At 36.4% G+C, this 27,544-nt stretch overlaps 1 protein-coding gene across 1 annotated transcript in view; it reads right to left on the bottom strand.

The window, feature by feature from the left end:
* pik3c2a (phosphatidylinositol-4-phosphate 3-kinase catalytic subunit type 2 alpha) overlaps nucleotides 1-27,544 on the bottom strand; it is a 56,937-nt gene that overhangs the window by 23,509 nt on the left and 5,884 nt on the right. Inside the window, exons 2-12 of the mRNA XM_003214803.4 lie at nucleotides 17,938-19,115; nucleotides 8,830-8,930; nucleotides 7,377-7,534; nucleotides 6,740-6,860; nucleotides 5,543-5,654; nucleotides 4,214-4,293; nucleotides 4,052-4,115; nucleotides 1,994-2,137; nucleotides 1,088-1,121; nucleotides 791-1,004; nucleotides 578-700 (exon numbers count right to left, since the gene is read on the bottom strand). Of these exons, the coding sequence (XP_003214851.2) occupies nucleotides 578-700; nucleotides 791-1,004; nucleotides 1,088-1,121; nucleotides 1,994-2,137; nucleotides 4,052-4,115; nucleotides 4,214-4,293; nucleotides 5,543-5,654; nucleotides 6,740-6,860; nucleotides 7,377-7,534; nucleotides 8,830-8,930; nucleotides 17,938-19,050 (2,264 nt within the window). The 5' untranslated portion in view covers nucleotides 19,051-19,115. The remainder of the gene's footprint in view (nucleotides 1-577; nucleotides 701-790; nucleotides 1,005-1,087; nucleotides 1,122-1,993; nucleotides 2,138-4,051; nucleotides 4,116-4,213; nucleotides 4,294-5,542; nucleotides 5,655-6,739; nucleotides 6,861-7,376; nucleotides 7,535-8,829; nucleotides 8,931-17,937; nucleotides 19,116-27,544) is intronic.

Here is a 27,544-nt window from a genome sequence, read left to right as displayed (position 1 = left end):
AATGTTAATTAATTTCTAACTGCACCAGGGAAGCAGGTGTATGACTGTGAAAATCAATGAGGAAGACCATGTGAGAAGGAGTATTTAATGACAAAACCTGCTCCCAATTTATACATGGGAAAACCTAATAGCCAAGTAGTGAGTAAATTGATATTTTAACTTCTATGTATGTTGCTTCCAAATTCTTTATACGAGAGACAGCATCCATTTTTCAGTTTTATGAAGAACATCATTTTTCTTTTAAAAGAACACAGACCAGAAGATTTATGGCGCAACATATATTTTGTCCAAATCCTGCTTCCCCAAATTTGTGGTACTTAAGTTAGTAGAATATTAAATTAGCAATTCTCCTTGCTAATTTCTTCAGGCCCATCCCAACCTCTACTTTAAATTTATGCTGATTAGTCTGGTAAAATCTTCAGTATCTTATTTGCTGGATGAGAAGAACATGGAAACAAAAGTCTTATATATATACTCGATTAATTATATGATTTGATGGAACTGGGTGTTTTTAATGGACAATTCTGATGGAACTAACAAATACCAATCAAAGTAAACAGGTAAACCAACTACTTACAGTTCATCCCATTTAATCAAATAGAAAAAGTTCTTGTATGTTCCAACTTTCTTGGACTGGACAGGTTTAAAAAGATCTTTTCCATTATGGGTCAGAGAGCAAACCAAGTAGTATTTTTCATAACTGAAAAGGAAAAGATTATGGTGAGTAAAAAATGTATCACTTGCACAGTTTGGGAGATGGTGGGCAAACAAGAATTTTTAAATTACTTACACAGAGACCCAGCCACTGAGAATCCCATGAGCAGCAAATACTGTGAACTGGAGGTGTTCTGTGGCAGTCCAAGCCCCTTTAGTGCTTCTCTCAGTCTCTAGAGCATTCAAAGAACAACTATTGCATGAGTTCAAGTGGAGTTCAAGGAGGGCATAGACAGCTGAGGTTAACTGATCTAGGCTCACTTGTAGAGGGTTTTCAGTTTGCAATGAACCTAGGTAAGAATATTGTTTTTTTAGGAAGTTAATAATTAAAAACATATTAAAGAAGAAAGAAAAGATGAAGCTTTGTACATACCAGTGGTATTCTTGCTAGCATCATCAGAAGACACCTAGGTAATAAAACACCAGACAAGGTAAGAATATCCTCACAATTGAAAACTGCTCGTAAAAACTAGTATAATAAATTGCTTGAAAAACAGTTCCATGGTGGAACCATAGTAGGAGTACTTTGTGATTGTTCTTTCTTGTCACAAAGACAATTTAACTCTGTATACCAGTGGTTCTCCACCTAGGGTCCCCAGATGTTTTTACCCTTCAACTTCCAGAAATCCTAATAGCTGGTAAACTGGCTGGGATTTCTAGGGGTTGTAGGCTAAAAACATCTGGGGACCTCAGGTTGAGAACCAATGCTGTATACATAAAAACAGGAAATCTTTTCAGCTGTAGCCATACCACTCCTATCTTCGACTATAAAAGTGAGCTTCAAAGGTTCTCACATCATTGCTCCAAGGCCTTCAAAGGTTGGAAATTCAGTGGCATATAATTTAGTCTGGTTCAGATATAATTTCCATATTCCCCTTTTTACAGGAGACTGAAAGAATTCCCACATACGTCAACACCATGTCTTTTTTGACAACTAAAAATCTATCGAACCCATTTGCCTTATATAAACTTCTGGGGCTGTATGAGACTACTTGTTATGATGGTTATGTATTTCCTCCAGAACAAGGGATGGCAAGCCACCCCTATATATCAAAGGCAGGGGGAGTCAGCAGGCTAGTGCTCTTTTGTCCTGCCTGTGAACTTTCCCTAACCATCTGATTGGTCACTGTGTTGGGCTAAAGAGGAGCTTGGCCAAATAAAGCAGGACTCCCTTCATCTTCTTGGCAGATCCACAGGTTAAGAGAGTGACAGAAGTGGGGTTAAATGTGCATTACAATTCACTATGTACCCAGCCAGAACACATGATTGAGCTAATTACCTCAGGACTCTTATTCCGTGGAAGATTAACTGCTCTTCTCAGCTTCTTTACTGCCATTGTAATGGCAGGAGTCTCTACTCCATCCAATGTACAACAAATCTTTCTGACAGCTTTAATGACTGGATCTACTGCTTTGAGCTGCTTCTGAGAAAATCAAATGACATAAGTTATAATGTTAAAAATTATTCCAAAACAGTAGGTCTACATGCACTCCATGCAGTCATGCCAGCCACATGTCCTTGGAGGTGTCTACGGACAACACCGGCTCTTTGGCTTAGAAATGGAGATGAGCGCCACCCCACAGAGTCGGATACAGAGTAGACTTAATGTTAAGGTGAAACCTTTACTTTACCTACGTGCAGAAAAGTGGAAGAAAGGCTTCAGATGTTATCCATCAAGAAACAAAAATATGAAATTTGAGAACACATTTAAGAACAAAACTATTATTAGAGCTGCTGACTCTGTTATAAAAAGGGAATATTTACCCTATAATTTGCAGAGGGATACCTGGGAATTTATCTTCAGTCAAGTGTTGGTTCTAAAATTAGTTAAGCATGCAGGCCAGGCTAAGGAATCTCTGACTCTCTCAACATATAGTTGAAGTCCAATTCCTATTACCCCCAAAGCAGCTTGATGAAGGGTTAAAAGAATAGTAATACATCAACATCTGGAAGGTCGCAATTTCTACAAGTTCCTCAGCAGAAGGGGGAAATGTTTCTGGCTTCTAGATTTGACTTTAGAAATGACCAGAATTCTGAATCGGACCCCCTTTTATGCTGCAAACCCATCCAAATGAGACAGGAACAGACTACCCCACTGCTACATGGCATGGGGAGAGAGAAAGAAGACAGACATTTATTCTTATGATGACTGTAAGGCAGGACAAAGTGTAAGATAACAACATACTGTTTAGTGGTTTGTAACATCAGTCAGGCAAGTAAAAGTTGTTCTCAGAAAGAATTATGAGAATACGTTAGACTTTTTAAGGCATAGTTTCCTTGTAAACACCATAGAGACTCTTTTGTGGTCGAAAAACTACAAATGACAGTCAATGCTGGTTTTTATGGAGAGGCAAATTATTGTAGGACACAAAAATTTGTTTTGAGTAGTAGGAAACTTGTGCTAATGTGGGGACTTACTGCCACATCTAGAGAAAATTTCAGTGGTCTGATTTTCCTACTGCACTATACTACTGTCACCTCCTAAAATATAAAAGTGCCAAGCAGCTGATATACAAAATCAACAATAATAAGAAAATACCCTAGCCACATAGCTAAGAGAATATTCTTGGTGGGTACAGACCCCAAAGGGAGTCTAAACATTAGCAGTGAAATTGGAGGGGAGGGAAAATATTTACATCATTTTAGATTGATTTAAAAACGCTTTTATCAAAATCTTTCAAAATTACCCTTCATATAATAATAAAGTTGGAAGAGACCACAGGGCCATCTAGTCCAACCCCCTGCCATGCAGGAACAAACAATAAAACGTCAAAGCATCTTTACCCATAATTAAAAGAATAAAAACAACAGCATATGTAATCTTAATAAAATTAAGAAGTGACAGTTACAAAAACCAAAGAGAATCGGCCAATTAAAATGCCTAAGGTAGACAAAACCCACTGCCAAAACAATTCTACACTGGTGCTAGTCATACATCCACAGAGAAGGTATTCTATTCATAGGTGGAGCACCTGGACTGAGAATGCTTTTGCTCTTGAAGCACATAATGTACCTAAAAGCAGCTGAAGAAGACCCTTTCAGATCATTGTAATTTAACAGCTATTGAGGAAAAGGCAGGTTGCGGCCCTCTATAGAACATTTATATTACTGCTTGCTAATATCTATGGCAAAAAGGTAGACTAAAACATATATTCGTTCTAGCCAGAAGAGTTTACAGTGAGCTGGCATTACAATCGAACAATATCTGAAAGGCCATAGGCTGCCTAAATTCTGAGCTGAAAGTATTTCATTACTTCTCTCTTTATAAGAGGTTGCCATAAACATATTATTTATGACACAAAAATATAAATGGAAGCACATTAGATATAAAGCTTACCTCCTTTTTAAGAATAATAGCAACTTGATTATGATAAGCTTCTAAGAGCTCTTCAAGAGAATGGCTAGAACAAAAAACAATTATATTACAAGTGGAAGCACTTATAAAAGCAATGTTCAGAAAATGCATTTGAGTACAAAGTATGTAATGCATAGTGGTTACCTCTGAATGCTTTCTCTGAAGAGTTTTTCTACATTACTCAGATGTTTGATCAAATCTATTTGTGTCCCATCATCATCAGCCTAATAATGAGAAATATGAAAGTTATCTGAATATATTGCTAGTATTCCAGGTTGTTTTTTGAAGAAAGGGTAACTCCTAAAAGTAATCTAAATTAGATAGCAAAGCTATTTTTTTTATTAACAAAATTACATTTCCTCCTCTTACAAGACAATTTAAACTGTAAATATTCTTTTCAAGCAAAGCTCAAAAACATATAACAATATGTATGCAATACACATATAAAGCCTTTATGTGAATACCAAGATTTGAAATGCCTATCAACAAATCACTTATGATTATGCATTTTGCAGATGATGATTCCACCTGTGATGCTGACCGCTTTCTCCCAATTTTTAAGAAGCAAGGTAAATGTACATTTCCGCTGTTTGGAAAGTACCTCACCTCAAATTATGAGGTTAACATTACTCTTTGTATTCAGATGGCTTATAATGCAGCAGGGATGTAGAATGATAAAGTTCTCCAGATGTTGCTGGATTGCATTTCATAATCCCACAAAAAGCTTGTTGGCTAATGCTGAAGGCTAAGCCTGACATCATCTGCAGGGCCACATATTTCCCACTTCTGTCCTGCATGCACTGCAATTAATTCAGTATAATATTTCCATTTATTACAACAAAAAGGAGCAGAACCTTCCTATTTCTTATAGCCTAAAAGAGATCTTAGCAGGAACATTAGATTCGCAGATTAAGGGACAACTATTTATCTAGGAAATAGTTATACATTTTTGTTGATGTACAATATACATAGTTTGAATCATGAGATACAAACACACATTTCTTCCTAAGAGGCTGCAAAGATTTTAAAACTTCATTGTCATCTATAGCAATAATATTTTTTTCTCACTATAATGGTAGAGACTGCACTCTTTGAACTACCATATGGGCTGCCTCAAAAAGCAAGGTGCAGGCTTATTCTTAGTTGCCTCAGAAGAATGAACTAGGTCCAATGGTTTTAAACTACAAGAATAGGTTTTGATTGAACATTAGAAGGAATCACTTGACAGTAGAACCAAATGCCTAGGGAGGTCTCCTTTTCTTAATGTCTTCAAAAAGAAGCTGAACAACTGCCTGCTGGGGATGCTTTTGCTGGATATCCTGCATTAAACAGAGGTTTAGACCTGATGATCCATAAGGACACTTCCAATTCTATAGTTTTATATTTTTCCTCAGTTCTAGGATACAGAAATGTGCATAACAATAAACATAGCATCAATGGTCATTTAAGGGTATCCTTTTCTTTTGTACTTACTGTTCGTGCCAGGTCTCGGCATATAACATTGTAGGTCAGGAGCTGCAGTTTAATCTCTGAGTCCCATTTGCGGCAGTTCTGTATGTATTCATGGCTTCCTACACTATGTTTACTGTTAAAGCAATGGGTACTAGGGTTACATATCAAATTTACAATACACTTTTCTAAAACATTTTTTTCCTGCAAATTAATAGTGACTAGAATTTAGAAGACATTTTTTAATTTTTTTATCCATGGATCCATGGATCACTTAATTAGCTTTGGTACCCACTACCTTCATAACTACAGCTTACAGCATTAGATATGTACAGATGTCAGCATTGATCATGGTTAGCATTTTTTAAAAGAATGAACTAAATGCCTCCTGGTCAGTATCCGACCTGGTCAGTATCCAGCCTCCCCAGTGGCCCTTCTCCCTGACAATGAGTCTCCCCATATGTAGAGAAAATCTCCATTATCACTGATCAGAAATAGCATTGATTCCAGTCTCAACAAAGGCTTCCAAGAGGTGATTGAACCTGAGTTCAGGTTTTATTCAATTCCTGAAATCCTTGGCTCAGAATGATTTCTTCCCCATTCCTTTTATCCCCATGTGAAAAGAGAAGGAAGGGCAATCTAGCAAAGTACAAGGTAGAAAAGCTCCGATCAATGCATGGGATCAAGATAATGTCCTCTGAAATCAGTCTTACATTCCACTCTCCTATTCCACACAGTATGACACATTTCTACTGCATGACAGTGAGAGATGGCTAAATGGAATGATTCTTAACATGGCACAGAGATGACAGTTTAAAAAAGAGTAAGAAGACAACAGATATTTAAAAATCAATAAATTTCAAAGTCAGGAGCCACGATTCACAGAATTCCACACCCAAAAAGAAAAGAAGACACATTCCATTGGTGACAACTTGTTTGTAAAAGCAGATAAGCTTGACAATTATACTACAATTTTCATAACACAAAATGTAAACAATTAAACAATTATTTTCCATAAAATCAATTCTATGAAGATTCAAAAAAGAATAGAAAGTTAACAAATAGGGAAATCCATTGTAATATGTTCCCCTCCACTCCAAATTAAGAATAAAAATATCGCAGTCTGCTGCTTTGATACAGTTTAATACTTAAGTGTGGCATTTTTCAAGTAATCATGTTCTAACCACAGTTAAATATTGACATGAAAAAAAATCTGCTTACTTCTGCAAAACTTCTTCTTGCCCACAAACTTTCAAGATATAACTGCCAATGTCTACATCATTCAAATCATCATGCACCCAGCAAAGTGCCTGCATTATTATGAGCTCAACTGGAGAACTGGCTGTTTTGATGAAAAGAAACATATAAGACAACATAAAATCATAAAGATAAAACATTTGTTGCTTTTGATTTCCTTGTGAAACAGTTTGAAATATGAATTTATTCTGCCATTTTAGTATAAAGGATTCCTGGATGTGAATTTGCTGACCACTAATATCTTATTTTTTGCATACTGGCTTAATTTGGGCTGAGGCAATTCATAAAAATCAAAATCTCACCAAGCTGTCAAATGGAATAACACTGGTAAGAGTTGAAAAGTTTAAATATGTTCTTGCAAACAACAAAATCTACAATAACAACTCCCCTTTAAACTACTCTAGAATTTTACCATTAATCAAATAATTTTGTTAGACTGGATTTTTTATAACCATCTAAAACACAAATTATAAATTAAATAACTCTTCTCATGTGCGTTAATATTTAGGATAGCATTACTAATAATACCATCTTACCATAGCCCTTTGAGATATATTGTAAACGTAATATTTACAATCTATAAAAATGAAAAGATACATACCATCGCATGTAAATGTCACTGGCTGTTGAAAACCCTCTATTTCTATTGAAATCTTGATGCTTGAGTTTTCTCCACTGATGTTTCGTTGCAACATGACTGGACTCAAAACGAAACCTGGGTTTGTATCATGATTTTTATGCGGAAACTTGGTCCTTAGCCTGCAAACAACATGCATAATAAATCAGGGGTGGGTAGTTAATAAGCCGGGGGGGGGGGGGGGGGGGGAGGTCATATTAACATATGAACATAATGGAAATGCTTTCCATACCCCATAGAGATTATTTCAGAAATAAATATTTTTGGCTCCTGGGGGCTGTCTACTTTGCCCACCCAATACAAATGCTTGGATGAAGTTAACTTACATGATTGCATTGATGAAAGGAAAAACAAAGATACAAATTTAGCAATACTAAGTGAATCAGGTCCTACTTCAAAATGTACTTCTCTCTGAAAAAAATATAAAAAATATAAAGACTAGTCCTGCTAGATCAGACCAAAACCACACTAGACCCACATCTGTTTCCACATTGGACAACCAGATGAATCATCCATCCATTACTTTATTTATAACCTATCCTTTTTTCAAACTGGGTGTCAATGTGGCTTACAAAGTAGAGAAAATTATGAATAAAACAATAGGTGCATATAGCAACACACCAACAGGATATACATGCAAGAGCACTCTTTCTGCTTATGCCCCCCCATGCAAATGTTATTCAGATACACATTGTTTCAATACTAGAGGTACAGGAGAGGTGGAGTTTTGTGAAACTTTTAAGATTAACACATTTTTTACATGATGTATCATGGATTATGATCCATGATATACCTAAAATACACCAATAGGGTATAATATTTAATCTTCGGGTATATACAAGCAGTTATGGAGCAGTGGTTAAGAGTAACATGAGATACAGAAAATGGCAAGTTTAGCGGGTCATAAAATTTCAAAGGGCTGGATTAGCATAAATAGCTTAGCATCACTAAACTAATGCACAACTCTGCTAGATTGATAGCTGTCACTGAAGTTTTATAATTATCTATTTTGCTTTCAAGAAAATAAATGATGGTTTCCTTCCTTGAAAAAAGGATTCTTCTATTGCTAAACACATAACTGCAATGAAAACCAAATGCTTTCAGCAATGTGCTATCTGTGCATGTGAATGCACACATACAGGAAGTATAGACAATATCTTATTTCAAGATTCTTCTAATGTATCAAAAACAGAAGAATGGTTAGAACCATGAATTCTTCATTAAAACAAAGTTGGAATTGGCAGTTGACCTGAGTGTCCATGTTAACATATACAACATGAAACAAAATATCCCAAGTTTTTTCTTATGCCTAAGGTGTGAAGTCAGTAGTAATATTTACATCCTTAAAAGGGTACACATGTGGTTTAGACATTCAACGTAAGTACAGTCAGTCAGTTGGCATGAAACTGCTGCTTACTTTCCAATGGCTTCACAGAATGCTGCTTGTTCCTGATTTTGCCCTTCAACATTTTTTAGAAGTTTATTTCCTGTTGGCAGGCTAGTGGTCCCACAGTCTGTCTGAAATGCACAATAAAGAACAGAAGGAGTGAAAGAGGAAAACACATTTAGAAGGCATGCAGGATTGTAAGCAATAAGTCAGTAACAGTTTTATGAAAGTAATTATTATCTGACTTGATGTTAAGGTAGTCTTATTTTGCATTAAGTATCTTATTTTGCATTAATTTATTGCTGACAACTTAACAGCATTTTATATGTAATCATTCAATTGATCTTATTCTTTTTCAGAAGAGCCTTTCCAGATGGATATAGATTTTATTTTTCAAGATGACAACTTCAATTTCAGAATCTTTCGATTACTGAGATAACTAACTTATTTTCCACAATTTGACCACAGAATATACATTTATCAATATATGGCTAAAAGGGGTACATTATTCAGATTTCACAATAATAATGTGCTGTATCACATAGCAGAACAGAGTTCTGGCATACTCTACAATCCAAACAAATCCAATGCAAGTTAAAATTCTGCCTTAAAAGTATGTGGAATTTTTGAGTTTGAGGAACCTGGAGGTATAGATACAGAAAGAAAGGAGTGGGGAGAACTATTGTACAAGCTTACGTAACTATTGTATTACCTTGTGTAAATTTGTATTTGAACCCCATTTCATCTATTCTTCATGAAAAAACATTCCAGTGTATAGATTATCCTGTTTTACAAATTGACAAATAGTATTTGCATTTGATAATAAATTCTCTGGTAATTCCTTCAGCGTCAATGTTATTACATGTCCACAATGATAGTCACTCTATCATCAGTAACAGAAGTACACTTACTTATGGTCCAATTAGCTCCATCTTTTCAGTACTACTTCAATGCAGCAGCAATTATAAAGCATCTTATGAAATCTTCATAAGATATACTGAACATAAGGAAAAAATGTATGAACAGATATCCCTTAGAGATGTCTGATGCTGCTGTGGATATAGCATATCTTGATTTCAGTAAGGCCTTTAATGATCTTCTTGCATGGCTCAACAACAGTCCATGTGGAAAAGATCTTGGAGTCTTAGTGGACAACAAGTTGAACATGAGCCAATAATTTGATGTAGAAGCTTAAAAACCAACAGTGTTTTGGGCTGCATTAAAAGGAGTATAGTGTCAAGAGCAAGAAACGTCATGGTGCCTCTCTATTCTGCTTTGGTCAGGTCAGATCTCACCTGGAATATTGTTCTGGGCATCACAGTTTAAAAGAGATACTGATAAGCTGGAAGGTGTTCAGAGGAGGGCAACTAAAATTATAAAAAGGTCTGGAGACCATGCCCTATGAGGAGCAGTTTAAAGAGAAGGGGATGTTTACCCTGCAGAAGAGAAGGTTGAGAAGAGATATTATAGCCATGTATAAATATCTGAAAGGATGACATAAGGAAGAGGGAGCAGGCTTGCTTTCTGCTGACCTGGAGACTAGTACTCAGGGCAATGGGTTCTATAAATGTTACTCTGATGCAACATGTTACAGATGCAACATATAGATGGATACACAATCTAGACTATTCTTATTATGTTTATTTATATCCTACTTTTTCTCTCCAAAAGGAGACTCAAAGCGGCTCAAAATTAAAAGCATTACAATACAGCTCAAAATATACAAATATTAAAATAGTATTAAACATCATCAATATTTAAAACAATTTAGGTTAAAACCATAAAAGCACACAAAACCACAGCACCCCCTGACCAGATCACAAACACCTTCATTTTTAAAAGCCTGTCTGAATAAAAAGGGTTTAGCCTGCTGACGGAAGGACATTCTGGCTTCCCTGGGCAGGGAGTTCCAGAGTTGCAGGCCAGCCACCGAGAAAGTCCACTCTCTCGTTTCCACCAACCGAGCTTGAGATGTTGGTGGGACCGAGAGAAAGGCCTCTCCTGAAAATCTCAGGGCCCGGGCAAGTTCGTACAAGGGGATGCAGTCAGCAAAATAGCCTGAATCTGAACCGTCTACTAAGTAGATTCATGACATTGTCTCCTGTTTTACCACTAAAAACATTCGCACATGGTCACAAAATCATTAAAAACGATTATAAATTAGATACTGAAATAATCAAAACCATCACAATAATAATTATGATAATAATCATTATTAAGCCATAACTTCTATTCTCACTAAATTCTTAAATTCATAGACAGCATGGCAATTCAGCAACAAGCATGCAGAAATTTTGTGCTTTGATTCTATGTTCAAAAACTCAGCAAGTGAAATGGAGTGTAGTCTAGAATTCTTACTAATGAAACCAGAACCATAGTTCTCATTAGTCTTAAAATAATCAACTTTTATGGCCTCTGTCACCAATTTCCAAAATATGAAGTTAAGCAACATTCGTATAGAACTAAGTTCTGAAATGACACATAAGCTTTACCTTAGAAGTCCATGGAACATTTTATTCATTTTACTAAGAGAACAAATATTTATACAGCTGCTATTAGTCAAGTCAAATAACTTTTGAAAACAGAAGTTGTTAAAACTCCGTAGTTCCTGCCACCTGTGCCACTTTTGTGCCAGCTAGTTTAATCGCACATTTGATTCTGATTTAAAGCACATGTGTCACATGATCATGCCACAGAAGTAAATGTTCCATTTAACATTGCCAAAGGAGACTCTGAGCAGCAACACACAGTCAGGCATGAATCTTCTATGCAATAGTAATAAGGCAACGAAGTTGGACCCAGTCTGCCTCTTGTCATATTGTGGGAAATCAGCATTTTCAGTGTGTAGTAAAAGAAGGATAATCTTGGACTGAATCACCATACACAACTTGCTTTCCAGGCAGCATCCCTTCACTGTGTCACATGCTGCTTTGGAAGAGTCACAAGTTGCTTTCTGCTGTTACGGTTTAAGCCACAGAAAATGACATTGGTTCACAAATAGTTGCCACTGGAGACATTATTTTGTAGCACCACATGGAGATAAGAAACACTGGCCTCACTTGGACATGATGCTAAACAAGGAGTTGCAGTTAGTTTAATGACTATTTATAGTTATAGTGGTTAGCTAAAAATGGAAACAAATTCTCCTTGCAGCAGAAGAGCAATGAGAGAAAAATGTATGAATACTCATTCATATAGCACTAACCCATAGTTAATGCTACCAATGACAAAAAATTTGCAGGTTTGTATTGAAATAAAACAAAATAAATAAATAAAATGTACACTCTGTGCTCTTTTGGAAAGATTGCATTGTGTAGTTCCAGTAATGGCTTTTATGCCTTTTGGGTTAATTTTTTAAACTGAAATAACACAGGAAGCTCAAGAACTGGTGGCATTTCTTTGTTTATACATAAAATGCAAGAAAATGTTTGTTTTAATATAAATCTGATTATCCCCAGGCTGTGCATTGCCCTGTTTTAATACATACACATTTATTTTAGAGTTAACCTAAGAATACGTAACAAAAATTCCTAGTTAAAAGTAAAAGAGAAAATATATCCATGGGGTAAGATGAAGGAAAAAGAAATATGAAACATTTGGAATGTTATGCAGCCCCTTATTTTCTCCTCTTGCAATGGTTTTGGAAGACACGGAAAAAGAGTACACTGTTCAATTCTTAGGGCAAAACTCCATTTCAGTGTTTGCTGCAAGCCCTTTTAAAAGTTCCAGAAAAAGAAAATCAAAGAGGAATGATCCCCCTAGTTTACACAAAAAACAAATATACATTCATTGTTTACTCGAGAGAGAAAATAAGTATAATGAGCTTCCAGTACAAAAACAGAAGCAGCATCGTATTATAAACAAAGAGAAGGGAAAACAGATTCTCAAAGAAATTCTATCTGGGCTATTTAAAATGGCCCTTTCTGAGTGCCTGTTTGTCTTTTATCTGTAGAAATTTTCAAAACTCGTCGCTTCATATTCCACCTTTTCCCATCTCTATTATCTCTTTGTTGATTCATCAAAGAAGAAGAATAATGTTGTTTACTTCCTGTGTATCATCTATATATCATAAATATACCAATCTATCACTATAAATTTGACTTCCCTAGTATACTGTTTTGTCCTCATTCTTTTCTCCAGAGGCAATGATCATGTTACCTATTTGGTAAGCACTAATGGATAAAAGACCGGAGGAATGTTATGAGCCCCTTTGCCTTCTAAATCTCTCCCTCACAAATGTACTGTATAAAATTATAGAGCAGTGGTTCTTAAGCTAGGGTCCCTAGATGTTTTTGGCCTTCAACTCCCAGAGACCCTGACAGCTGGTAAACTGGCTGGGATTTGTAGGCAAAAAATATCTGGGGACCCCAGGTTGAGAACCACAGTATGAAACATGTGAACACTCACTTCTAGGAATAGGAATGAAGTTGAACAAGGAGTGCATCTCCACTGCAGAAATAATTGGAATCACAGAAGTTGTTCTTTAGTCATCTCTAGCAAAGAAACCAAACTACAACTACCATGATTCCACAGCATTGAGCAGTGGCAGTTAAAGTGGTGTCAAACTGAATTAATTCTATAGTGTATATGCATCCAAGATTTCAAGAAAGGTTGGTGTGTAATGTAGCTGTTCCCCAAATCGTAAACAAACAGGAGTTCCAATTTTGATATGTACACAAATTATAATCTAAACATTATTGTTTAGAATGGAAACCACAGATATTAAGTAATAATAAAGCTGATTGGATTGAAAATGTGGTGTTTTTTTTTTTTAAAAAAAGGTTGATGTGCTAATGTATAAATCATGGGTTTTCCATGAGACAAGATGAGGCTTTTGTATTAAGCAATATATTAGGTGAGGCAGTGCTAAGCATTCCATTGCCCACCCCATCCACAGTCCAAAAGACACTCTATTACTGTTTGTATTTTTCTGGTTGGTAGAACACATGATATAGTCATCACTTGCCCACCAAAGAGAACCCACTGAGCCTAAAACATTGCATGGGTGTTCTGGTAAGACATGAAAGCCACTGTCTTCGGTGTATTGGTCTGAGAAAAGACATGTCACTAAAAGTTCTACCACAACATCGATATGATACTCAAACTTATCAGGTTTGGGAAGATAAGCAGAGCACAGTAGAGTAGGCAGTTTGTGTGGCCACCTTCCTAACAACATCTTATAGAAGCTCTTAGGGAGACATATTTGTTAGGCTAGATCTCTTTTTCAGTAATATTCTATTTAACAACTGAGGAGAAGAAATGTCAGTCACATCACATTTTGCAACTTAATATCTTGTATTGGCCCTGTAACGGGACTGAATAATATAATATGGTTACTTTTAATAATAAGTATGCTATTTAAATGTTTTACTTTAACGTTTGTGAATATAAAGATAACATGTTGATCCCCTTCCCCCATGCATCCAATTTAAAGATTAAATGGCTCACAAAACCCCCAGAACTGATTCTGAATTGAGTTAGAACTTAGTAAGTGACCACTCAAATCTTCAGCATCATAAGTGAATTTGGCATTAATTTAATCTGAATAGTAATAGCTCTGGCATCAGGAAATTTGCAGCATTTAACAGACAACTAATTCAATTAGTTGCCTGCAGGGGATTAGTTATCTGAATCAATATAAAATTGTATCCGATAGCTAGACTTTATTTTAATTCATGGACTTCACACTTGATGAAGTCTTGCATCAAACCAAAACTTGATATCAGAAGTTTTCCTTTTGCAGCAAAGTGTCCAATTATCCTATCAGTAAAAATTATCTGATGTAGTTTTTTTTAATCACCCCAAATTTCAAAATAAATGTGAGCTTAAAAGTAAAAAATGTCAAAAGAAAAACTGGCGAATGTCCATGACATAGAACATCTGATAAAACAAACACTGAGTTCCAGGGGTTTAAAACTTTTTTTATTCCATGGACCCCTTTGCCAGTCAGGTGAAAACCATGGACCCCTTCTCAGAATCTAGCAGCAGATTAGTACCCCTATACTTCAGTTAGAGGTAAAAATAATAATAAAAATAATTACCCAAACTCCGGGGTACTCCTATGTCCATTATCAGACCTAAGAGGGCTAACAGCTACCCTCACACTGCACTCCCATCCGCATTTTTTTGGAATTAAAAGAACACACAATTAAGCCTGTCTGAACCATACATCAAAACAAAGCAACTATTACTGTCTGATTCACTGGCATACAATTTCTCCTTAATAACACATACACCTACAGAATCTGAGATCTCATATAGCCAATGCCATGCTAAAGAAAAGTGAAGGGACAAGAGCTATGCTCCTCATTTCTGAAGAGATTATGTTAGTAAAAACATGATGCCTTTTGAGAATTGAGCTAGGCACATTACATCAAATGTTCATTTTGTTCAGCAGGAACACTGTCTTGCTGAGGTATAAACTTTGTTCCCATGCCAGATGATCTTTTGTTCTTTTTTGAAACCTAAATATCTAGTTCCTCTTAATGCTCAAGACAAATCTCAAAGCTTCCTTTTTTGTAAAGTATATTTAGAGACTTCAGCCAACATTTTATCCATGCTTGTGTTCATACTTTTGGTCTTTTCTCCATCAAGATTTAGAAGCATTGCTTACTACATTATTATCTTTCAAATCCACAAATTAATTCTATCAATACTGTGTGAAATAGACTGTGGAAGTCTTTAATGGCATGAATTTACCTCATGTGCTTTTTTAAAAAACAAAATATATATGTAAATATTTACTTTTGGAGATGCATCTGAATGCAGTAGTTTTACAGTTATCAGCTATACTATGGCAGCAATCTAGGAATCATTTCCTCACAAATAGTCTGCATGAAGTCCATCTCAAATTCATCTTAAAATACTAGCCGATGTGCACAGCACAATTAAAAATACTCAAAAATTATTTCATTGGGGAATACAAGTGGGAAATTGTCCTGTTTGTAGATTTTCCATTGGCATCTTCTTGGCCTCTGTGAGAACAGATGTTAACTAGTTGGCCTTTAAAAATCAAACTATATCACCATCATAATTCCACCTAATACCAAACTTTGCACGTATCACTTTAGCAGTGAAATGGAGCTATCCACAGGTAAACATAAAGGGGCTTTCTAAACAGGCTGATACAAACATTTATTCAGTATGAAACAGAGCAAAATACACAATCAGTGCATGATAAGATCAGAACATACCCACTGGCCTTGAGGAAACACAGAATGCTGAACATGTCACTGAAACCCGAAAATAACATTTTGAGTTTAGATTTCTCTTCTCCTTCTTTGCACTGTATCATAAACGACTATCCATAAGACTGGCCTTCTATTTTCTGAAGGTACAGAAAAATCTAACAGATTTTATGGGCCTTGGATTTTCTTCCCCAATTGCTAGCTAACACAATCTAGCTGATAACAGCAAAAAAGGCTACTGTCAAAATACATTTCCAAAAGTACAAGTTTACATGTTTCCCCTTTTAAAAACATTTTGTTCTGTCTTCTCTTATTTCTTAACTCTGAGGCCATGACTATCTACTCAACTGTTAAATATCAGATTAGGGCTTTAGATAGATAAAAGAGGAGAGAAAATGACCAACTGGCAAGGCAGAAATTGAAAAAGTGAGGGGGGGGGAGAGGAAAGCAATGGAAGCAACATTTCAGAATTCTGAGGATTCTGTCTTGAACTGGTTTGCATGAGGGGATAACCTATATGAAGTAGATCGCTTCTCAAGCCTCACTGAGAATGAACAATTTCCTGACAAATATCCACCAAGAATGTGACTTCTGTATAACTGGGCAGCTATATATTCATGTATAAATATAGAAATTTTAGTTTAAAAATCAACCACCAAAATCTGGATTGACTTATTCATGGGTCAATCTGATTACTATACCTTAGCTCTTATTTGAAAAGGAATCACCTCCTTCTCTGAGTGCAATGGCAAAAGACAAAAACCTAGTCAATCTCAAAGAAGCACCAATCCCCTTTACTTTCTTTGCCATGGTGTCATTTTTGGATTTTTTGAATGCTGAGGTAGGAAAATGGCATGGGTATTGGTGGTTTTCCCTCTCCGTGGAATGACCTACGATCTATCCACAGGTCATAACGAAATCCAGAATTCTGACTCCAAAACCTGTCCTCAACGTATACATGAAATCGACTTACATATGAGTATATGTTGTATTCAGGTATACACAATAATATTTTAAGATGTTTACTCTTTTTTAAAGCAGAGAACCAACAAAAAACTCAAAAGATGTTTTTGATTTTACTCTAGTTAAGTTGGATAATAACAAAATGGCTTGCTTAACAACTTAAAGTATCTGTGTCATGGAAGATTCCAACTGGGGAATACTAGACTTGAGGCCTGCACCTCCAGACTTTTAATTCATCCAGCTATCTTGGCCAGGTTATTCTGGCTGCTATTGAGTTAGAAGTATATAGATGTGAAATTTACTACCTTCCCACAACAGCATAACTTTGCATCAGAAACTGGAAAAAACACATTCCCGTTAAAATGCTACCTGTAAAATATTACTTTTGTAGTAACAACATTTTTTGGATATTTTAATCTTAGTATTATGATTATGCTAAATTTAAAAACACCCATTTTAAGCATCGTAAATCCAGGCATTTGTAAAAGTTAAAAATAATATGGTAGTTAGCCAAGGTGGTGCTTGAGCTTTGCAATTTGTTTCTTAAAGATGTTTGACTGTGACTTAATTATATAAAACTCATGAAAAAGTTTAAAAGCATCAGTCTCTTGGAGGACCTCACGGTTTATATCCTCTCATAGTGGAAATGGTAAATTTATTCCTACTTTTTTTACTTTTTGTAATTTAACCAGTTCCCAATCCACAAGAGGACCTCACCTTTCATCCTGTGATTATTAAGTTTCTTAACAAGTTTTAATGAGTTACTTTGCATTCTTCTGATTAACAAAACTGACAGTAGTACTTAAACTGAACATTATAAACAGCCTATATGCCAGAGTCCTGACTCACACCTTTCTAGAAGGAAATCTGTAAATTTTTGTAGAAGAATTAACAGATTAACAGATGGGGAGATTAAGTAGGACAAATCTTTACACCCTGTTGTAAAATTTCAGCTGTAGAATAAAATAGGTTTTCTGATATATTTTACCTGTGATGTTTGGCCCTGCAACTTAGCAAGCTGCGCAGTTCGAATGTTTAAAGACTGACTTCTTGTAACCGTTGCACCAGAAGTAGATTTCCCACTAAGTTTTCTTTCATGATGACATTTTCCTGGGGATTTCTCCTCCAAAAGCACAGCATCCCAAGGGTCTTCTACAACTGTATTACAGGTCACTTTTCCACCATCTTCTGCATTATACAATATCTCCATACTGTCCCCTTTTGGTTTACTTAAAGGATCCAAATCCAACCAATCAAATTTACTGATATCATTGGAGCTTTCAGGGACTGGCAAATTAATTGTAGATTTAGCACCAGTCACTTCTAAGTCAGAGCTCGATCTCCCATTTTTTTGAAATTCTGAAGTGCTTGCTATCTTATCAAACACTTTGGCCATTTCAGGGGTAAGTGTTGGATGAAATATAGGTAGACTTTGTTGTGTATGGAACGTTGTAGTACTTGGCAGTGTGTATGAAATGTACTGGGACCCCTCTGGAAGACTAAGATAAATAGGCTTTGTAGACTGATAAGTGGACAGTCCTGGATGGAAGCCATTCTGAAAGATACCAACTTGTTTACTGAAAGAAGGTGGCGCATAATTAGAAGGTACAGTGCAAGCAGCAGGCCCAAGCAACCCAGGTGTCCACGGTCCTCTTTGAATGGTAGGGTTAGCATAAAACTGTGACGAGAACGATGGACTCAGACCAGGAGTTGCTGGCAGTGTTGTTGGTTTGCTGGATTCAAGATTTTCCTCTAGTAGCAGTTTCTCCAGTTCAGCACGGGTAAGTTTTTCTATGTCCACTGTATTTAATTTATCATTCATCTTTTTCTTGGCATCCGACTCTGGAAACACCATAAGATCATGGTCCTGTTTTCGGCAGGATTGTACATTTGGCCAGGATTTGCTTAAAGTGTCAATACTTTGTCTATTTCCAGGCACCACTCTTTCCTTTTGCATCTTAGCCAGAGCCTCAGCCTCCATCTGTAGTGCCTCTTCCTTGTCCACTTCTTTTGCCTTTGCTGTACCCAAAGATGGTGATGAACATGGTCTGAGTTCATTGTTGCCAGATATCTGGGCCATGCCGTGAAAGCAGATGTCCATCAATGGTTCCAATACCTATTTCTGAAAATCGTTGCTCCAAGAATGTTCAGATACATTCAGGATTACTGGAGGAAAAGAGAAAAAAGGTTAGAATAAAAAGAAGTCAAGAGATATCACTTCTGTATTGACATGCTGTACTTGTGTATAAGCTGACCTCATATATAAGTTGAGAGCTCAGGGTGGGGGAGGGGAGTGTTAGTTCCACCTCAGGGGACCAGGTATCCCTGGCAACTTGCATTTTCTCAGCCAGGCATTCAAAAATGCTAGAAGCAGTGTCACAGTGGAGAGAATAGAGGACGTTACTGCTTCTTTTAAGCTCTTCCAGTATGGATTAAGCTCTCACCTTTCAGGACTCTGCTCTGAGAAGGGGATGATTCCTTTTTTGATAATAATTAATGTACTTACATTGGCCCAAGGATCAGTCGATCCAGCTTTTTGGGGTTGATTCTTTTGGACTAAAATTTCTAGACTTATACATGAGCAGACCCGTAGCCAGGATTTTGATTTGGGGGGGGGGGGGGTTGAGTCTGCGTGAGAGAGGATCTACCTCTTCAAATAATAACAGTTTCACCCTAAAGAGTAGGCTCTTCACTTGCAAATACAGAACCTCAATCCCACCATAGCATTTGGAACATGAGACGCACACAGGAGAAAGAGTGAATGCTGATAATGCTTTATAAGTAATTTAAGAACTGTGGAAAATTCTTCAGTCCCTACTATTGGGCCAATAGCACAGGCTAGTAAATCAATCTGGATGGAGTGTTTATATTCCCACACATCCACATCCATCTACATATGACAATCTTACATAATAGTAAGGTCATCAAAAACATCAGTTATGTCTAGTCAGACATAACTGGGGAAAGTGTAATATGCTAGAATCAGTAAAAGATCATAGACCATGGAAGATGGAAAAAGGGAGGACTGCTTGCCAATAATGTTTTTCATATGCCTTCTTCTTCAGTCAGTCCTCTATATCCAGAGATTCTGCACCCACAGCTTGAAAATAGTTTTTAAAAATTCAAAAAGCAAACCTTGAATTTATCATTATATACAGTATATAAGGGACACCATTTTACTATGCCATTAAATATAATGGAAGGTCCTGGAACCAAACCCCAGAATGTATCAAGGTCCCACTATAGAAAGATATTCATAAATTTTATGCATAAGAACATTAACATGTTTTTTCTAATTTTTTAGGTTTAACATTTTTAATACTTCAATCAATTAATGTAAATGATTCTATACTCTTTAGAGAAGCTTTGTTCTATAAATATTTAATTCCAACAATTTCATATTCAAAGAATGCAAACACTCAAGACTACTCAGTGACTTACAAAGAAGAGTAAGTTATTTATGACCACGTTTGCACAGCAAGTAGAATGACTCAAAATTCCTCATTACTGTTCTTGAGTTCAAACAACTAGACAGAAGACTTTATTATAGCCAGGCAGGAAACAGAAAGAGCTATTATACTGATCCAGTCAAGTTGCTCACAATTTGTTTAAATTTGATTAAAGAACTGCCTCAAATTCTAAGGAAGAATGAAGATTTTTCCTGGTCAAGAGTTACATTTTCCTGGTAATTGTTACGCCTTTGTGGCTTTCAGTCGTAATTCAACTTCAGGACTATATATGATTGCTCAAGACGAGATACATTTTCCCACATTGAACTGGGTTATCTGAGTCACACTCAGATCATGTGGGATTTTCTGCCTTGATATTCTGGGATATAGGGCTGTCTGAAAGGGGCCTATATCCACTTCACACTGCTTTTGTTTGATCAAGAGTAAAAAATAAAATTATGCATACTCCAAAGTATACCTCTTGAAAACCAGCTGGCTAACAATTCCATTCCACAGCAACTGCCAAGTGGCATTTAACAGAGCTATATAAAATTATGTCCACCTTGACTCAGATTCTTGGGGCATGCTGCTTGACTGCTCCCAATGGATGCTGGAGCAACTAAACAAAGCTTTGCTTCACAGTTGATTTATTGTGTCAACTGACAGGAGGGAATTTCCCTTCCTTGCAGCATTCCTTCCCAGCAAACCATAGAAAGATCTCAGTGTTTGTTACTGGCTTCTTCACTCTTAGAAATTTCTTGTTTCTTGCATGAGAGGAAGATAAGAAGCCTCTTTGCTCTTGGCAATTTGTTCAAGATGCCTACTTGCAAACCACCATCTTTCCCCTAGCAAAACAAAACACAGAATGCCAGGCTTATTGACCACCACCAAATCTTTATACTTTTTGAAAACCAGTGGAACCTAGCAGAAGCACTCACGCCAATCAGTATGAACGATGTGTTGCAAATTTGTGCAAACTACTCTTGCAAATGTAACTACTCTTTATTGAGAATGCAAAAAAAAAACTTCTAAATGTATTCAGGCAAGAAGAAAATGTTTTGAGGTTTATGCTTGGGTCAGAATAAGTATAAGCCGAGTTTTTCAGACCTTTTTAAGGGCTGAAAAAGCCCCTCTCAGCTTATACTCAAGTGAGGGTTCTGGTCATCTTATATTTGGGTTGGCTTATACTCGAGTATATAGGTAATCAGAGTTGGACAGTCTTATCTTATTAAAGTCTTATCCTAAATTACAGTTTTATGTAAATATTCAAAAATATTTAACCTACTCAATTAATGTAATTTTATTGGATCTATTTTTATTTTTGAAATTTACCAGTAGCTGCTGCATTTTCAACCCTTGTCATACTCGAGTCAATAAGTTTTCTCATTTTTGTGGTAAAATTAGGTGCCTTGACATATATTCGGATCGGCTTATACTCGAATATATACGGTATATTACTTAGGGAAAAAAAGATTTATTCTACAGGGTGTCTCTATGCATGGGGAAAATTAACAAACTCATATGCTATATTATATATAGTAAAAAGCCACGGTGTACAAAGAAAACATTAGAAAGATGGATCATTTAAAGGAACTCATTCAAAATACAATTATTTGCATAACAACAAATATCTTGACATGTGTTCACGAGTGGGAAAGATGACTTTGTGTGAGTATGGAAAGAAGTGGTCAACATTAGAGATAAATTTGTAAAGAATATTTTGTAAATAAAGGGACATTTTGCTACAATTTCCCATTTTCCGTATGTATGACAAACCACTACATCACCTACAAACAGTACACCACATACAAAGCACAAACTATGCCAATATTAATCCTGAGAAGATTCCCCTATCCTCCTATACCTTTGTTCTCTTTTTACTATCTGCTTCAAGCCACTGTCAAAATATATTGTGGCAGTAGCTGACTTTATCATATCCAGAAATAAAAATATAGTAGAGTCTCACTTATCCAACATAAATGGGCTGGCAGAACGTTGGATAAGAGAAAATGTTGGATAATAAGGAGAGATTAAGGAAAAGCCTATTAAACATCAAATTACGTTATGATTTTACAAATTAAGCACCAAAACATCATGTTTTACAACAAATTGACAGAAAAAGCAGGTAACATTATGTAGTAATCACTCTATTTACGAATTTAGCACCAAAATATTGCAATGTATTGAAAACATTGGCTACAAAAACATTGACTACTAAAAGGCAGACTGCACTGGATAATCCAGAACGTTGGATAAGCGAAGGTTGGATAAGTGAGACTCTACTGTATGGAACAAAAATGGGGAGCTTTCCAATCTTGCACAGGTTTCTGTGAGAAGAAAGGAAGAAGAAATAAATCTAGTCAACCATCTTCTCTGTAGCACCCTCCCAAACTTACTCCAGTGAGTTAAGGTCCCTTAGCTTTGGAAATTGGCGAGGCTCCACAGAAAGGAGGTTTGGGTAAGAAATATCACCTCCTGTGTATTCTACTGAAGAAACTACAGTTTTGAACTAGTACTATATTTTGTTCAAAGTAATCAAGCAGAAGCCTATGGAAAGCTCACAAGTAGAACACTATTACCTCTTATACCAAGGCAATATTTAGAACTTGAAAAGTACCCACCTATGGATCTATTGTTCATTAATTTATCTAACTGCCTTCTACATCAATCTAAGGTGGCAACCCACACTGGATCAAACACACTCTCATCTGCAAACAGACACCACTGCATACAATCCAAAACAAAGAAAGGGTAAGCATGGAATCATTAATTAGCTGTATTCTATAAAGGCTGATTGCTACAATAATGCATCTATGCCTCTTTTCCTACCAGCCTGGCTAGAAGAAAGTGCCTCTATTCTAGATTCAAGAAGCCTGACTGGGACAAGACCACTGCAAGATATGCAATGGCTCCAGGAAAAAGTGAAGTCTGCAAGCTCCCTATTCTTTGAAGATATGTCACCCAGACGTTGCATTCTCAGATACACCTTTGGGATAACATCCCTTATGCCCAAATAGGTATTCTGGGCTTTAAAACACAACTCTTCCTGTATCCAGGAAAGCAAAAGGACCAGCTAAGAAAGTTAAGAAACATCCAGAGTTGAAACGGTCTACCAGCAGTTCTGTTTTTTTTAAAGAAAGGTATTAAAAAGGAACAGTTCTGTTATATACACTTGTGCACTAACGCATCAGAATGAGGTTGGATGTATGAACAATCTGTTGCTGCACACAAACACTATTTTAATGCCTTTTCATGTAGAAGTTCTTTGCAAAAAAGTAACTTGGCACAGCAATGACTAGTATACTGCAATTAGATATGGTACATACAAGTAAGGGCACAATTCTATTTTCTGAACACTAGTTCAAACCCTAAAACCCATTATCAAGGGGAGGAAAACCATAAAACGTTTTCCTTAAGGATAAAGACATCAGAATGAGAGTTGACGTGCACTTTCTGGAAACAGTTCTGTGCTTCTAATTTGAATCTCAGTTTGGCTCAGCTTGTTACAGTGTGGAGTTACCCTTCAGCATTCCATCCACTAAATTCTTCCAACTCTCTTTTCTTTTCTTCACCAATCAGTCAGCATCTCATGCTCACTGGGCATATTCGTCCTCACTAGGTTATTCCTCCCTCCACTTTTGTAGAATATACTGGAGCTTAATCCCTGCTACTTAGAACATCGTATTTCTTTGAAGATTTTCCACGCAGTTGTATAACTGGGGACATTTTAAAAATAACTTTCAGTTTGAACCCAAAAATAATCTGTGTGTCCCTCCCCCCTTTGAATCCATTCCAATGCTTTTTCACAGTCATCTCTTAACATTCTGTTCCACAGAATTCTTATGAACTATTAGAGGTTTTCCTTATAAAATTGTTGTTCTCATATAAAACCTACAAATTTGCTGATACTTTATTCTTGCTGGCAGTTTTGGTTTGAGCTTGGTAAAGAAAGGAAGAATGAAATAGGTTGTAGCACTATGTATTATGATGAGATATGGTCCAGTCAAAATGGTATAGTTATGCTTTGAGCATTGCATAATGACTTTGGACACCAGGTTCAAATCCCCACTGATGCAGGCAAACTTCCCGATTGATCTTGGACAAGTCACTCAAGTCTAAGTTTTAGAGTAGTGGTTCTCGACCTGTGGATCCACAGGTGTTTTGACCTACAATTGCCACAAATCCCAGCCAGTTTACCAACTGTTAGGATTTCTGGGAGTTGAAGGCTAAAACATGTGGGGACCCACAGGTTGAGAACCACTGCCTTAGAGCAAGCCCCCTCCCAATAAATCTTTCCAAGACAACCCTGTGATAGGTTCACCTTAATCTTGCCACAAGTTGAAAACAATTTGAAAGTACATAACAATATGAAAAATCGCTCTTGATGAAACTTTAGTATTTGACAATTCTATTTTTCTCTTAGTTGCTCTCTTCTTCTCCAACATGTTCCATGTCTTTCTGGGATTAAGAGAGAGATGGAAAGAGAAATCAATGTAAAGAGTTCCCTCACTTATTGCAGGGGTTAGGTTCCAGGACCACCCGCAATAAGTGAAAATCCACGAAGTAGGGATGCTATATATTTATACATTATTTTAGTAGTTATACACTATTTTAAGTCTTTATCAACCAATCATGTATTCATAAATCACCTCCTTCTCCTCCCGTTGCTGCTTGGGCTCCTTTTCTCTCCCTTTGGCTTCTCCTTCCTCCCTTCCTTAGGCTGTAAATTGTAATTTTTTATGATTTATTTATGATATTCTTTTAGAGTTTATTGAAAAACTGTGAAACAGCGAATCCGCAAAAAGCGAACCGCGAAATAGTGAGGGAACACTGTATTTTAAGATGCATTCTCATTAGATACTGTATTCCTCACAACTGTCTTTCCCCCCTGTAAAATGCTCTAGAAGTTCTGCTGAATGTTAGCATTCCCATATTTTAATATTCACATACTAGGATGTCACATTTTAGTCCCCTGATGTTATATTTTGTTGCAAAATCAAAAAGTAAATAATTTCTATGACATTCATCACCTGAAGACACAAATGCCTCAGGACTTCACCAATTATTGTGCAAGTTTTTTTTTCAAAGGCAATAAACAATTGGGACAAAATTATAGTAAGACATTTCTTGCTTTTTGACACTGGAGTACCATTTATACTCACGGATGTCAACCTCATGTATACATTGAGAGCAGGTTTTTGGGTCAAAATTATGGATGTTGATATGACCCATGGATAAGTTGAGGTAATTACATGAAGAGGGGAAGGTGCCAGCATCATCTCAGGGGGCCAGCTTTCCCTGGCTATCACCCATTTTCCCAGTGAGGCAGTCAAAAGGGTCAAAAGCAGTACAGTGATGGAAAAAGTAGAGGGGCCAGTGTATCACGTGTGATTTTTCATACCACCATGACACCAAGAAACAGAAATGGGATACTGATTGCCAGTAGGTGAGTATCATTTGCAATGGGCTCAGTGGAGCTCTTAGGGGATTCAGTAAATACGGGAAGTATACACTAAACCAGGGGTCCCCAAACTAAGGCCCAGGGGCCGGATGCGGCCCATCGAAGCTATTTATCCAGCCCCCCACGCACAAGGGCAGAAGGGGGTTGGATTAAATGACCCAAGGGGTCTCTTCTTCTCTTACAACCCTTCTTCTTCTTATTATTATTATTATTATTATTATTATTATTATTATTATTATTATTATATTGTATGACACAGCAAACAAGATAGATATGCTGGATTTCGTATCACAAAATCACATTATTATTATTCTTATTAACATTGAGGCTGGGTGGCCATCTGTCAGGGGTGCTTTGCTAGTGCTTTTGGTGCACAAAGGCAGAAGGGGATTGGACTCAATGGCCCAAAGGGTCTCTTCCAACCCTCATTATTATTATTATTATTATTATTATTATTATTATTATTATTATTATTATTAACATTGAGGCTGGGTGGCCATCTGTCAGGGGTGCTTCGCTTGTGCTTTTGGTGCACAAAGGCACAAGGGAGTTGGACTCAATGGCCCAAAGGGTCTCTTCCAACACTCTTTATTATTATTATTATTATTATTATTATTATTATTATTATTATTATTAATTATAATAACGGTCCGAAGGATCATGAACCGGCCCCCTGTTTAAAAGGTTTGGGGACCCCTGGACTAAACCCTCCAGTTAACCATAAACACAGTGTTAAGCTTACTGCAAACTCATTATACATTGGAATTCTTAGGGAGATGAGAAACCCCACAACTCACTCAAAAGAAGTATAACACTTAAAAAAGCATCCTGGTATACAGTTAAATAAATAATTATATCTGGCTAAACAAACTGGAAAGCCACAGGGTGAACCTGGGCAAGTCTACTCTCTCAGTCACAGAAGAAAGTAAAGGCAACCCCCTTCTGAACAAACATTGCCAAGAAAACCATGTGGCATATTCATCCTAGAGTCAGACAACAACAACAGAAACTAAAAAAAGGAAATCAAATGTCTTCCTAGTTTATCTTTGAACACGCTTTTCTGCTTTTGATACTGACACTAGATGTGTTAATCGAATATCTGTCATATGCAATACTGAACCTTGCCATAGGTACCAAATGAGTAAACATCGTATAGGAGCCTTAACATTTTAGAGAAAGGCGGGATATAAATGAGATTTTTTAAGCTTACACATTTTATGAATGGTAATTTTTATTTTAATATAAGAAAAAGAAACCACAAGTTTTACGAAGGCCTTTTTTCAGTTTGTGTTTTTCATTTAGTTCAGAGCAACAGCCATCCAGTATTAAAGGCTGCACAACAGAGAAAACGAAAAAAGTTCAAAGTGCCATTACTCTGCTGCACAGACTGAGGGAACAGGTTCTTTAGATTTCACAGATAAGTGCCAGACTTGAAGTCAATACAGCTGCTTAACAAGCAGCAATGCTTATTCAATTAAATTTACTCAGTAATCCAATTGTGGAATTTACTAACTAGTTTCTAAAATGTCTATAAACTGACCCACATATAATACTTTGAAATAATCTAATGCAGAAGTTATAGAGATGAAGTAAATTAATCTAGGAGTTAAAGAGATGCATAAAAATGACCAGGTTATTCCTGTCCAGAAGGTATCATAACTGATAATTGAAGAATTGAAATGATA

This window comes from Anolis carolinensis, chromosome 1 (genome assembly GCF_035594765.1).
Source record: "Anolis carolinensis isolate JA03-04 chromosome 1, rAnoCar3.1.pri, whole genome shotgun sequence".
Lineage (NCBI taxonomy): Eukaryota > Metazoa > Chordata > Lepidosauria > Squamata > Dactyloidae > Anolis > Anolis carolinensis.
Note: the sequence above shows the minus strand (reverse complement) of the source record. Positions and strands in the feature narration are given on the sequence as shown.